This window comes from Aythya marila (assembly GCF_965140915.1).
Source record: "Aythya marila genome assembly, chromosome: 20".
Lineage (NCBI taxonomy): Eukaryota > Metazoa > Chordata > Aves > Anseriformes > Anatidae > Aythya > Aythya marila.
In genome coordinates this window covers 4,417,736-4,432,072 of record NC_139061.1, presented here as the reverse complement: position 1 = coordinate 4,432,072, position 14,337 = coordinate 4,417,736, and the positions used below count along the sequence as shown (strand labels likewise).

The 14,337-nt window shown below is 48.1% G+C and overlaps 1 protein-coding gene across 1 annotated transcript in view; it reads right to left on the bottom strand.

The window, feature by feature from the left end:
* Positions 1 to 14,337, bottom strand: part of COL26A1 (collagen type XXVI alpha 1 chain) — a gene marked incomplete at its 5' end in the record, with an annotated part of 168,374 nt that overhangs the window by 20,325 nt on the left and 133,712 nt on the right. The window contains 4 exon segments of the mRNA XM_082776346.1: positions 5 to 157; positions 1,567 to 1,683; positions 4,820 to 4,864; positions 7,612 to 7,765. Of these exon segments, the coding sequence (XP_082632472.1) occupies positions 5 to 157; positions 1,567 to 1,683; positions 4,820 to 4,864; positions 7,612 to 7,765 (469 nt within the window).

Here is a 14,337-nt window from a genome sequence, read left to right as displayed (position 1 = left end):
TTACTTTCTTTTTCAGCCGTGGGCTGAAGTGAGTAGAGAACCCCTTGTTGGAAGGTAAGAGGGAGGCTTGGGGTGGCTGGTGGCCCTGGAGGACCCGGGGGACCTGGGATCCCAGTTTCTCCTGGAAGTCCTCTTGGTCCTTGAGGTCCCAATAGCCCTGTGCAGAGGCAGGAGAGGATCTGTTAGTGCATTTGAAGATCTGCTGATGGATGCTACCATGTAAAAAGCAGCAACAAGCCCATTCACTCCTGGAAAAAAGAGAGTCTAGATGGTAGTGATTCCTCCAGGACAGCGGTGAAATGCTACCTGAAAATAACCATCACTGCCAGACGTGATGGAGGAGTAAAACATGCAGAGAAATGAGAAAGGAATGACAATGCAGTCTCAGAGTTGTTTCCATTAAGCAGCAGATATCCTCTCATCTGGTCCCACGATGGCCTGAGACTATCACAGCATATTCTTGCCCTATTAGTAAACGGAGGGTTTCTGTTCTGACCTGCAATTGTGTGAGTTAGGGAAAACAATGGAAAATTGGGAAGCTGTTCCTAATTCCCTTTGGCTTCTTCCTCTGCAAAGCAGACAGCCTTGCTTGGCTCAAAGGTGCCACAAAGTTTAATTCCTCAAAGAGTAAAATCTCGCCTCTCCCTGAGGCTCAGCAAGAAACTAAAGGCAGCAAGGCCTGAAAGCAAGCACAGCTCTTTCTCTTCCCCTGCACGTACACCTGTATGTCACCTTACCACCAGGAAAAGCATAGAACGAACACCAGAAACTCAGTCAGTCCAGCAGCAAATCTATTCTGCTTCCTTTGGGACTGGAAAGCTCTCACTGCAAATGGAGAAACCAAAAAGCAGACACATCCTTGGCCAGACTTGAGCCATTGATGGGTTGCCAGAAAATGCCAAAAAACCGTTCAAGGCTGCTCTCACATTTTAAGGCATGCTCCAAGTTTCAAATCTTTCCTGAGCTCAGATTTACAAGGCACAGTCTTTGAAACACATGCAAAGCTCAGAGGCTGAGGTCTGGCACCTATTGTGCAGTATCACCTTCATCAAAAGATTTAGGAACATTTTGGGGATGTAGAAAGTCTCCGAGCTCAGAAACGGAGTGTACTGTGAAAAAATGGCCTCGTAACCTTTTCCCTTAACGTACAATAGCATCATTAGTTTGACATTCTGGCATCTGACATCTTGACACAAATGGTGGAGAAAAAAGGCAGTTAAAACAGGCACACAGCGAGGAGGTTGAGCAGGCAATGCTCTTCTCCGAAGGCCGACAGATCACAGATGGGTTTTCACAGCTCCCGAGCAGGATGAGGAAACATGATCCTGATATTCTGCTTTCTGGGAAATCCCAGGGACCATCATAGGTCTGCATGCAGCTGCTTACCCACTGTAAGGGCTGCTGGCTGAGTTCAGTGCCCAGGGGACTTGCAGGAATGGATTTAATATAAACCAAAGATGCTCAATACTGTGTGTTTCCCAGCCTTTTGTGATCTATTTGCAGAGACAATTTACACAAAGTGAAATACATCCCAGCACGCTGGCACTGCCATCCCCTGGGACTTACCTGGTGGCCCTGCTGGGCCCCTCTCGCCGGGTTGTCCCTTCTCGCCTTTTGGTCCCGGCGGTCCTGGAAGCCCAGTTGGTCCAACCGGGCCTGGAGGACCAACCTGTCCTGGCAGCCCTGAAAACATTCAGAGAGGAAATTAGTTGGAGGCTAGGACACTACAGAGGTTGGAAGGTCTTTAGCAACCTGGAAACCAGAGGCGAGGGACTCACAGATGCAATGGGGAGAAATGCAGCTTGGTGCAGATAATGCAGATGGGGTGTTTCTGGTGGCAGGAGCCAGCCAGTATATAGGGGAGAAAAGCCAGATTGGACCTTGCTTCTCTTCTTCCTCCAGTCTTTAGAGGCACAGGAGCATCCCCACACCCAAGGTCCAACCCCACCAGCCAGCAGGATGTGCTCCTCCAGCTGGGTCCAAGCTGACCTGAACCCACAGCTGCCCCTTCACCAGGTCAGAGCAGCTCTGGGTTGGCCGGTCCCTGAAGCTCCCCTTTGCAAGTGCCATCCAGACGTGCCTGTCAGCTCCACAGTAGTCCCAAAGTATCAAAACACACAAAATATATTCACAAAAGCAAATCAAACCCTGTTTCCCTTTTGCTCTGGCTCTTATACACGGACCGCCCAGAGATTCTGCGTCACAGATGTCTCCTTGTTTTCCCCTATTTTCATTTATCTACTGAGTGCACCACGCTGTGCACAAACATTTTTTCATTCCCAACAGAAACGAATGCACCCACGCTTTTGAAGTAACTAGATGTTATTAATTTATACCGATAAGCAGGGTGCTGAGCAATCCCACCTGGAAATGTCACTTACAGTAAGTGCAGCCCCTTGGCTCAGACCCCCTGTAAGCCTGAGAGAGGTGCAGGCAGTGTTTGTAACCTGAAAGTGACTATTTCTGGTGACAATAAATAAACCCTTAGTGCTGCTTCCATTACACTATCAAAATAGAAACAACACTTGGCAATTTTACAGTATTTTTCGGAAAAACACTCTGAGTCTTTTGCTCACAGAGGCAGTAGCTGCCTTACAAAGATATACTTAAATACTGGGCAAACATCCTTAAAGCCTTTAATACCTCAGAGAGGTGTGCGAGTTATTCCGTCTACTCCGATTAGGTGGTTAATGGTTACAATAAAGACATTAGCTGACAGCATTGGGAGAGTCACAGGTTCCTGGTTTCTGGTCTAGCTCTGAGTATTTGACAGTGGTGGCAGACATAAGCTCCATAGCCAGAGGAAGACCTGAATCCAAGTTTTGGTGCATTCAGATTTCAAGTTTTAGTCTCTGTGTTACGTATGAGCATAACCCAGCAGAGCACAGATTAAATTGTGATTTATTTTTAGTCGGCATCCTTCCCCAGCCCTGGTAATGAGAAGAGGTACTGGCCCCTCCAAGACCAGCACCAGGAGAATCCGTGGCAAATGGGGAGTGGAGAGGGGTGGATGGGAATAGAAGGAGAGAAGGAGAAAAGGAAAAGCTGGCCAGCTAGCTCCTCCATGGCTGCCCCAAAGGGAACAAGGCTACATAATAAAAAACAAGGCTCACAGGATTTGCAGCTCCAACATTTGGATTCAGTTTCCAACCTAGGTGTGGGATAGCCTACTTCGGGCCCAAAACTGTGTTCCCCCAGACATTTATCCAAACTGTCTGCATTTCTCAGAGCAAAGCAAAAATCCCAAATACCAGACCCCTTGTAAGATTCCCCTTCCTCTGTTCTTTTATTGCCATCTCTGCATCTTGCATCTCTGGAGAGATGGCTAAAAATATTTTTCTTACAAAAATGAAATCTATCCATATCTAATCCATGGTGAAACCTGACAGTCTGAAGAAAGGAGATTTCAAAGGTTATGTGTGGGAGCACATGCCTGTACTTTTGTTTTATTCTGTTATCAATGAGGGTCTAATTTAATACAAGTACTGAACAAAGAGTTAAGGTAAGGTTTTCATTTGCATCAGTTTGCTTGCTGCAAAAACTGCAGACTTTTCTGTGAATAGAGAGGCTCTTTTAATGGATCTGGGTTAAAATCCCCCCCAACACAGCAGATGCTGTACTTGGCAAGTTCAGGCAGGTGATCGGGAGCCCATTTAACAGAGCAAGACCATTAGCTGAGAGAAGTGTGAACAGCTTCTTCCACCCTACCAAAACCCCCAAACTTTAGCACAGCGAATCCTTCCCAGCACAGAGGGAAGAACAGCAGAAACAGTGCTCTGCAAGCGAGACACACTGGGGTGCTGAGCAGGGGTCAGAACGTTTCCTCAGTCATGTAAGTCAGACTCAATCCTTCAGTTCAACCTTTATAAATCAATCCTGTGAACCTCTGCAGACCAGGAGCAATCGTTTGCTGCTAGCATCCTCAATCATGCTGCAGCAGCGGAGCTTTAGAGGAGCTGGCACTTACTTCCCTGAAGGTGGAAAGTGCTAAAGGAAAGGCTGGGAGAAGCAGCACTGAGTAACGTGTCAGGCAAATGCTCATACTGGTGACAAATGGTGTTACCAGCATAAAAGAGACAAGTGCAAAATGGAGAAGAAAGAGGGACGGATTCAGGGAAAAGTGGTAGGAAAACCGAACAGGCCAAATCTTCAGCTGGCATAAATCAGCTCTGCTGCAGTGACATTCATTGCTTTCAGAGAGCTGGAGCCCCTGGAAAGCATTCATTTCCCAAAATAAATGAAAGAAAAACACAAGGGGAAAAAAAAAAAAGGTCGAGGGTAAGCATGCTACTGCTCGTGACAAAATAAGATGTGCAGAGACCTGGATTTTCTTCCCGGCCCTGACATTAACCTGCAACACAACACCTGTTCCCCTTCCTTCCCCGAGGTCTTGTCTATACAGACAGGAGCACGTTATTCTCCAAACAGATCAAATCAATGCCCTGACCATTGCCAGCAGCTTTCAGTGCCCCTGGCAGGCGATCCCAGCGATAATAACGGTGCCCTCACCCTGCATTCAGTGTGCCCCATTTCCTCTTGCCATGTGTCCATCACTGAACTGCCTCTCCCTCGGGCAGCGCTTCCCAGCCTTCATGTGCCGGGGGAACCGAGCGTCTCCATGAGGATAAACCTGCTGTGCTGCCTCCCGTGATCAAATAAAACCCGAAGAAGAAATCCAGCCCCTGTATCTGTGAGGTGCCGAATACCTGAGGACTCCTGGCCACAGAACACTTCTGTTTTTGGGATATATTACATACGGGACCGGGCACAGCAACATTTTGTGCTTTAAAAAAGGAAATAGCAGAAACCATTCACTTACCCTGCGGTATTAGCTGCTCCTCTGCACCTCTGTGTCCTTTAGGCTCTAATTAAGAGGGTGAGGGTTAAAAAAGAAAAATAAAATATTAGGTCTTTTGCTGCCAACTGGCTCAGGCAGAGCATATATATTTTCTTAATTCTCAGTAAAACATATCCTGTTGATTAACAAGCTGATCAGAAAGGCCAGCGGTGCAGCTGTCTCAACAGCTCTGATTGCTTTTAAATGATTGTCTGTTCTCAGCCCTGCCACTCACAAAAGAAACAGCTACCCCAAGAAACAGTAGCAAGTTTTCCTGGACCTCAGCCTGGAGAGGCATCAGCCAACTCGGAGCTGTAAGGTCATCCAGAAACACTCTCATTGTTCAAAGCAGCCAGTCCGTATCACCCGTCTTTGTGCTAGGCACCAAGATCCTGCCCTCAGTCCATCGGGTTTAGAAATTTGGCAGCATACAAGCTGGGACTTGGATTTGCTTTGGCTGAAAGAGTAGAAGCAGGGCAAAGCAGGCGGTATTTCACAAAACACACGGGGGAAGGGGATGGGAGGGACAGAAGCATAGCTTTCCACAACCCCAAATCACACAGGGCACTCGAGTGTGACTTCCACCTAATCTACGATCACACGTAGTGAAAGATCTCCTGAGGTCTGCAATCACTGCAAGTGAACCTGGGGCGAGCCCGAAGCAGCAAGTGACAGAACCATGCTGAAATCATGAAAAAAGGGGCAGTCCCCACCACCCTACGCCAACTGCATGAAATTCCCTACATTTCACCAGAATCCCCAGTGCATTTTTTGGCTGGCTTTGAATTGTAGATACAAACTGATGTTAGGAGGGAAGGAAGCCAAGTGTGAACCCTGATCCGTGAAACATCCCCACAGCTCCTTAGCAAAGCAAGCACTTCAAGTCCACAGAGCTCAGCTGGGGCACTGAGGAGGCAATTACATGTCAATAAGCAACTTAACTGATTACTTCTAATTGCTGAAAGACATCGCCCTGACCTGAAACGCCTCAGTGCATGCCTGATTCCCAGTTATTATGCTGGAGTTGTTATTCCACGCTAGGTTAAATAAATCAAGGCTAGAAAAACACAGGGCAACAATGAGTAAGGACTACACCTGATGGAAGCAGGCAGGCAGGGCTGTAACGCCTGCAGCTGGCTGTGCACCCAGCCTGGCAGCCTGGCTGAGGAGACAGAGCACTCACGTACAGCTCAGACAACAGCACTGTGGCTTTTGGAGGTGCTCACTAGCTACCTGGATTTACTGCCGGGGTAGAGGGTGCTGATATTGGGCCATGGAGGCAACCCAATGCAAGTGCTACAAGAGATTGTTGTGTTCTGCAGCACTGCCAAAAGTCTGGGGGAATGGCATTCATTGCTGCTTGCTGAGCAGGAGGAGGTTATCGCGTGTACAGAGCCTCGGAGAGGAAAGGACTTTGAGTGGAAGGGACAGAGTCGTCAGCGCTTCTGCGAGATTGACTTCAGTACAACGAACTGCAGGTGCAGAGATACTGCAAGAGCAGAAATAAATGACACGGAGGAGGCAGAACGAGCACATAATGGACACTGGGGGAAACTGCTTTAATTCAGTTCCTGGCAGCCGTCACTGTGGTTCTGAAAATACTTTGCAGAACATATTGTTAGTGAACCTCCCTCCATGTTGTGGCATCCTGTCAAATTATAAACATGGACGACATCTGGTCTATGTTGGTTGCTCCAAGTCTGCTGCAGTCATGAAGGGCTGCCATAATAAACTGCTCTGACAAAATAAAGGGGGAAAAAAGAGAAAAAAAAAAAAAAGGAAAGTAGGCCCTACAGAGGATAAAGAACTGCTCAGGGAGCAAGCAAAGCAACTGACAGACAGGGCTTTGGAAGCAGAGAGCAGGGATCTTGAATTGAGAATGCCAAGGTCAAGGAAATTCAATGCGTAGTGATCTGTCTAGCCAAGTGGGCTCAGAGGGAGATTTCTTGTAAGTGTATTTTTTTTTCATGCCACAAGAGGGATCATAAAACAGCCCATTGTGTTTATGGCAAATTTAAAAAATATAATGCAGAGTGCAACTGATGTTGCTATTCATGGGAAAGTTTTTCCTCCTAATAAAAGCAAGAATTACCCCTGGCCCAGTCCTCTGCCGCCTCACACAACTCCCCATGGGGAAACACTGCATTTAGTGCTCGGGAGGTGAACACAAATGGTCCCCCTGTTCCCCTGCTGGCTCTCTGGAGTTACCTCTGGAATGTTTCAATCTGTCCAGGCCTTCAGATCCACAGGGACACAGGCATTGTTAAACCCTCAGACTGAACAGCCCCTGCTTTGGAGGAACCGTGGCTCTGGGGCTAACTAATGATGGTTCTGACCCTAATGCTGAGGATGAAAGCTCTCTCACTGCCTCTCCACAAGGCACTTTTCCTGCTGAGCACAATCCCACCTTGCAGCAAGCACTTGCAGCCTGGCCAAAGGTACAATGGTGAGGGTGCAAAGCGAACAGCAGGTTGAGCCACCTGTGTCAGCAAGGCTGCCTGCCCGTACTCATCCCACAGCACCAACAGCTCCCTGTTGGGTCACACCAATGACAGCAAACATGCCAAAAAAAATAATAAAAAAAATCCCATTAGTAAACCTTAGAGTTAGAAAACCTTTACAGGGCTGAGGGAAGGCGCTGGCAGACTTTCCCTCTGACCCCTCTCCTGTGAAGCTTCCAACACTACGTCAGATCAGCACGGCCTATTTCATAGGCACCCTACAGGAACCGTAGGGTGGGCTGACCAACTTAGCAGAGAGCAGGTCGTGCTTACCAGCAGGTCCCACCGTTTTCCTCAGGACGGTCCCAGGATTTAGCAGGGGAAAGGCGTCTGGCAGCAAGTCATCGTACCAGGTGGCTGTCGTCCCGGTGATTGGCAGGTTGTTTTCTAACGGGGGGCTTCGCTCCGCCGCTTCGAGCAGGAGGATCTGGGTAGGGGATGCAGAGAAGTCAGACAAGGTCAGCGGGATGGTTTCACTCACGGTCTCAGTTCTGTTAGGTCTTGAAACTCCTCTCCTTGCCAGCAGGAGCTGTGGATAACTCTACAGCACAGACTGCAGGGTTTTGGTGCTAAAGCTCCATTGGTTTTCTGAAAGAGGCAAGAATTACCCCAGAAATGAGTCGGGTGACGTTGCAAGAGGTTCCTTAGAGAGGGCTTTGCTGCTTGCAGAGATCCAGCCTCCAGTGCAGCTGTGTCCCCAGCAAGGAACGGGAACCCAGGGAACAGAGCTGGGGGGAGGACACAGCTTCTCACTGCTAGGTTGAAGTCGGATCAGAAATCACTGAGCTGGAACAATGTGAGGGGCTGTGGGATGTGCTGGGTGGCAGCCTGAGGTGCCTCAGGACAGCTGCTGGCTGCAGGCCACAGGACAAACGCTTAATGAATTAAACGAAACAGAGAATGTGAAGCTTTTAAAGAGCTGAAGCGCTTTAATTTGGGAGCAAATAAAACAGAGGCAATTTCCTCAAAAAGCTCTGCTTAGCAGTAGTAGGATATTATTAAAACTCACAACTGCTTCTATACCTTGTAAACACACTACCTTCAAATAAATCCCCATCCCAACGTGCGTCCCTGAGCTCCTTGGGCCATTTACAACCTGAGCTCCTTGGCAAAGCGATCCCGTTTTCCCCGTACAATTCAGACGGCTGTTCATCGAGCTGAGCTCCCCCAGCCACTGGTGGCCTGTATGAAACTGGAAATGAAGCTGTAGCATGGCTGCAAAATCCTCCACGTCCCCAAGAAGTGGAGGGAGGGAAGATGCAGGTGGACTCTGCCCGCTGACAACCTCAGTTAAAGTGAAGCCCGCGGGAGCCATCACTGCCATTTGTAATCAACATTTTTATCAGAGCTTTCTCAAAATGCGATTCTTTATAAAGTATTTTTTCTATTTTAATCTGTATGCTTCCCAGCCACTAATCAAGGACGGCATAACGAGGCAGTCTGCAGATGTCTTTTACAAAAGCAAAACTATTCCTTCAACTACCAACCCACTAAGCCCAGTGGCCTGGATTGCCAAGCCCCCACGCTCTGCTGCAAATGAGTTTTGTCCCAGTTGCTCGACATCATCTAGCTGCTAGACATCATCACCCCATCAGCAGTGCTTGGGATGCAGCAGCAGCCCTGCTGCCTGCCCAGAACGGGTGCAGGATGCCCATCCTGGAGCAGGGCTGAGGCTCCCAGAACCAGAGTTTTGCTGCAGACATGCCACCTAACCAGCAAACTCACCGGGAAACGGTTTGGGGAGTGCACCAAGTGATTAGTTATTGCACTGTTTCTTCCTGATTGGAAACCACCTACCCAAATACTGATTTACGGATAAGGGAAATAAGAGAGAAATCAGCTCAAACTTTCCACTAAATCCCTAGAAGTTTCAGCTTTTACATGCTGCGCTCATCTTTACATAATGAAGTCACACTGCAATTATAAATGAGAGTGACTTGGCTCCACTCATTTGTTTTTAACTTGCAATTATTGCAGGGTTTATCACTTATTTATTACAAGGCCTGGTGAGAGCCAGTATTACAGCAATGCCAGGAATGATGAACTTCCTGCAGAATGCACTGGCCTGACAGGGGTGAATCAGAAACTAATTAAACTGGGAGCTAGCTTAAGTGCAGGGGAGCTATACCTCAGCTGCTGCAAACAAACAAAATTCCTCCTCTTTATTAATGGGTCCAGAGCCTCGCTTTAGTAGTAATAAGAAGGCAAAGAGGAATGAGGCCACCGCAAGCCCTGCTTCCATCCAACAGGCTTCTCTGATGCCAGGCAAGGCAGGAATCAGTTCGGTGTGTCTCACCCAGTGATTTACTTCTCAGGCTTTGAAGGAAACGTGCTATCAGTTCAATGAACACTCAGCCATGTGCCTTACCATGAGCGTGCTTAATTCCCATTGACGTGGGACTCAAGTGAGCATTAAAGACGTTCTCTGAATCAATTTGTCCTGTTATATGGTTCTCCTGCTTCCCCAGCAAAATACCTGGATGCCGCTGCCAAAGTACACTCAGCAGGAGAGGCAAAACTACACCTTGGGGTGGTGCATGAGAGGGGCCAGAGCCTTGCCAGGGTTAGGGTGCTCCTGCTGGGGGGAAGAGACCAACACGGGCTGTCTTGGGCAGTGTTTTATCGTGGCCCAGCGGTGCTGCAGGAAGAGGTGCCATGAAAGCGACAGCAGCACTGGGCAGAGACCCGCAGGCTGCGGGGGTGCGCGGCCCTCGGGGGCAGCGTGAGCGGAGCTAGCACAGCTCGGCCGAAGGTTGCATCTGGAGTGGAACAGCTCCAAATCATTTTTATGGGTGATAATAAAAACGTGTTACCACATAATCAACACTAAACAGTGGCAACGGTATCCTTTTCATTAAAAAAACATGGCTTAAATGAGCGCTGTGCTGATAAACGCCGGAAAAGATTTAAAGGCGTGCACAGAGTAATGTAGTGTGATCTTTTATATGCTGACTGTGTGTACTTCATGGTCATCGGGGCTCGAGCCATCGTAACAAGTTTATTTTCCCAGGGCACAAAGTGATAGAGGTTGGGAAGTCTCTGGACTTGAAATTGCTGAGAAATTCTAGTTTTTATGACCAGGACTGAAAATGTGCCCAGAAGATGTAAAACAGCAAGAGGACAGCTCACATCGTGAGATCCAGGGAGCCAAAGCGAAGGAGGAGAAGCACGAGGGATTTAGTCACACTCAGAATCTCAAAGCATACACACTTCTTTCAGCAAGGAGTGTCCTTTTATAAGCTAGCACAGCACACAGCACAACCGGGGTCCTTCGGCGTTATTACAATAGCATTGGAGCCATTCATCTATTCTCTGTCACGTTCTGTTTTTCTTAAAGCTGCCATTGCCATAGTCAAGGGACTCGAGGAGAATTCCCACTTTCATTAAACAAAAAAAGAAAGTTTCTAGCCCTCTGAGTAAACTGCTGGAAAATGATACCACAGGGGCTCACAGCCAGAAAGCAAATTAGCAAAATGTGCAATGTATTAAAGGCCCATTATTAAAGTCTTGGTGTTTGCTCGTCAGTAGGGCTGAGGTGGACAGAAGGCTAACACCAACTGAAGAAGGCACAGCTTTGCTTGGGAATCCTCACTGCAAGCAGTGCCCATGTCTATTACTATTACTACTTGCAATGCAAATGTTATTACAAAAAAAAAGGGGAGTGGAGGCAGAAAACACCCCAATGACACCAAGACTTGTATCTTGATGCCAAGGATCACGACAGTCGCCCACCCAACTGAGCAGAAGCGGGTACAGGGAACTTCCCGAGGAGCAGCACCTGTGGTGGCAGGGGGGCAGATCGCTGCAGGAGACACGAAGACCTTTCCTCCCAGTTTGCACAGCATTGCGCAAGGGGGAAGGATGGCCTCGAGTCAGCAAAGCACTCAGGCTTTTGTCTTTTTGCACGTACAGAAGCGAAAAGTCAAATCTGAGCCGAAATGGACGCGTTGAACCGGAGCCTCTGGCAGCAGAGGTCCCACCAGCATGAGATGAGGGCTCGCCTCTGGTTTCCAGACCCCACCTCTCAGATGCAGCTGAACTGGGTCAGAAAGCTGGAAGGATCTGAAACGCTGGGGCCGCGTCCCCTGCCAGCACCGCCGCGGGAGATGGGCCCGACGCAGGAGCCGGCGTGCGAAGGCGAAGGGAGCGCGGGAGGGATGACGCACTGCCCTGGCCCAGGAGCTCGCAGGCCAGCGCCAGAGGCAGAGGTTATTGCCTGCAAAAGTCACCCCTGGGCTTTCCGAGCCCCGCAGAGCCACCGGGCTCACCTCTGTACAGCGTCTGGCGCTCGCCCTTCTCCCGCGGCTCGAAGCCTGGCTCTCCTCTGCGCAGGGCCCTCAGCAGGGACATTAGTGTTACGTGCCTGAAGCTCGGTCCCAGCTTACTCAACCCAACTCCCCCTCTTCTATTTGCCAGCATAAACTTTCTAAACTTCAGACACATACCACATTTCTTGCGTCAGATCAAAAGCTCAGCCCAGGGACAATGGAAATGGGAGGAAGGTTTTCATCTTCTTGAGATGTTCAGTGTCTGAGGATTTTTTTGGCTTGCAGTGGCTTTCGAGAACCCTATTTTGGTTGTTCCCACACATCAAAAGAAGATTTCACAAAAACAGCCTCCTCCCATCATCTGTCCTCTGCTTGCATTCCTGATGTCCTGTAAGTAGTAGGTGCTAGAAATGAGGAAAGAACAGCCGGGCGTCCAACGATTTCAAAATTGATACAACAGGGCTCAGAATGTTTTTCTTTGGATAAAAACCCATGGAAATGCAGGGGGATCGTTTGACACAATCCAGATGGATATTATTAATTAATAAACAGGGGATATTTGCTCTCTTGAAGCATTGACAGAATGAACTCCCCTCCATCTCTTTCTGAAAAGGAGGGAAAAAAACGTGCATGAATCTAGCTCATCAGCTAAAAATTCGAGTGTAAAATAAGATTCTCTTGATCTTGTAAAGACACAAGCTGATTAATAATGGTAATTGCATAACTTGTTGGACATATCTTTCTTTATAGCAAATTATTTGGCAAAATGTAAGAGTTTTTTAATCATTCATCCAGACACAGAGCTAAACAGGGAGTTTTACAAAGCCTGATGGAGAATGGTATCTCTCTTGCAGCATTATGAAACCTGTGAACGCAAGGCTCCAATGCAGACACAGTTGTTTGGTTTCAGAAGCCAACAGACATTCGGCAAGAGTTTGCTACAATCTGATGAACCGGGTACCCAGAGAGAATCTGGGTGACTTCATCCTTATAGCATCTTAGAGGCTACAGCCAAAGGGGACAAGATAATTAGTGCATGGAGGAGTTCTCGGGATATTGATAAATTATGTAGGGAGCAATAGCTGATGTCACTGGACTGACCCAGCGTAGACCAAAAGGTAAGCTTGATATCATCAGCTATTGCACTGAAGATGGAAATTTGGACCAAGAGCTTCTGCCAATCCATAGGTGATGCAGCCCATGCTCTTTCTGTGGAGGTATTTGATTTCTTTGTACAGTTCTACAAGACTTCCAAAAACAGAGGATGCAAAAAGTGACTGTTTCAGCAGCAGGTATCTCCTAGGGGGGAATCACAGCAGAGACAACACGAGAGCACGAGCTAACCTACTAGTTCAGGTGAAACTAAGGCAAAGTCCATCAGACCATCAGACCATTGAGGTTTTGCCCCTCAGGCTGCAGCAGGACAAGGATTGGCACTCGCTCACCAGGTCACTGCCCTCAGAGGCACCCAGGGAGCTTCTCTGCTGCTGCCACCACCTGGGGGTTCACCTTCGCTGCTGTACGGCCACACAGCCGGCCATCGCTGGCACCCCTACGCCTGAGAGCTGGGGAAGGAGGTGGATGTGGAAAGGATCCAGCAATCCTCCCTGTGCCGTGCTAAGAGCTCGTTGCAGAGTGAAGTACACAAAGGAGCTCAGAGTGAAATCGGATTCCCCACCATTACTTTAAAACACCTGATAAAAATAAACTGCAGCTATAACCTTCCACCCTCAAAATCACATCATTCTTCTCTGCCCAATTTATTGCTTGTCACCTGCTGGGGATGTAGCAGTGTTACGGACGTGGAGCCAGGCCAGCCTGAGATGAAGTCAGTCTCCAGAAAGTAACATCTGTTCTCAGCAATGGCTTTGAGATCAGCTCTCTGCTTCTCGTCAGGTGAGAAGCCCTCGGCTCTGCCTGAGACGTTCGCATCGGCCAGCTCCAGCGGGCTGAGATGCCTCCTGCGCTCTCCTCCTGTGCTGGGCTCCATGTGAAAAGCTGCTAGAAGAGAGCAGCACAACTGGAAAAAGTCAGAGGTTTGGGCCTTTCCTTGTTTGCCTTGGTGCAGGATGAGAAAAGGACCTTAAGCCACTTTTCTCTTACAATCAGATTTTCGTAATGAAGCTCCACCAGAATTCCTGGGTTATTCCTGACTGGTTCCTAGCAGGGTTAGCAAATGATCCGAGCACTTATACTGCCTTTGCTGTTACCTACTTTTTGGCCACAAGAGTATTTCTCGTGAAAAACAAAGCTTGCAAATGTAATACCCTCAGGTAGTAAATATACTCAAAGTATTTCCTAATGCAGACGTAGGATTCGCTTGGCAAATTAAGTTGCATGTTAAAGGACAATGGAATTTTTCAAAGTTATTTTATGAAAATGTCAAACATATTTGATTAAAAATGCCAAACCTGTAACTAAAAAACTTTCCAGGAGGGGGTGGTGGAGAGGGAGGTCTTTGAAGCCTTTTTGTGGTTCTGGCAAATGATTTACAGCATTTGCCAAACACATGGAAAAGCCTTAGGGGACCAATTTCTCCTTCAATCCAACAGTGATAAGAAATAAGATCCAACAATTACCAGGCTTGAGAATGAAAGGATTTTAACTGTCATTCTGGAAGACGGAAGCATGCCCAAGTCAGAGAAAGGCCAGTATCTGAACTGCCTCAATGTCCTTGGCAGAAGCGTGATGATTGCTTGCTAGAAAAATGCCAAGGAGATGGATGTGAAGC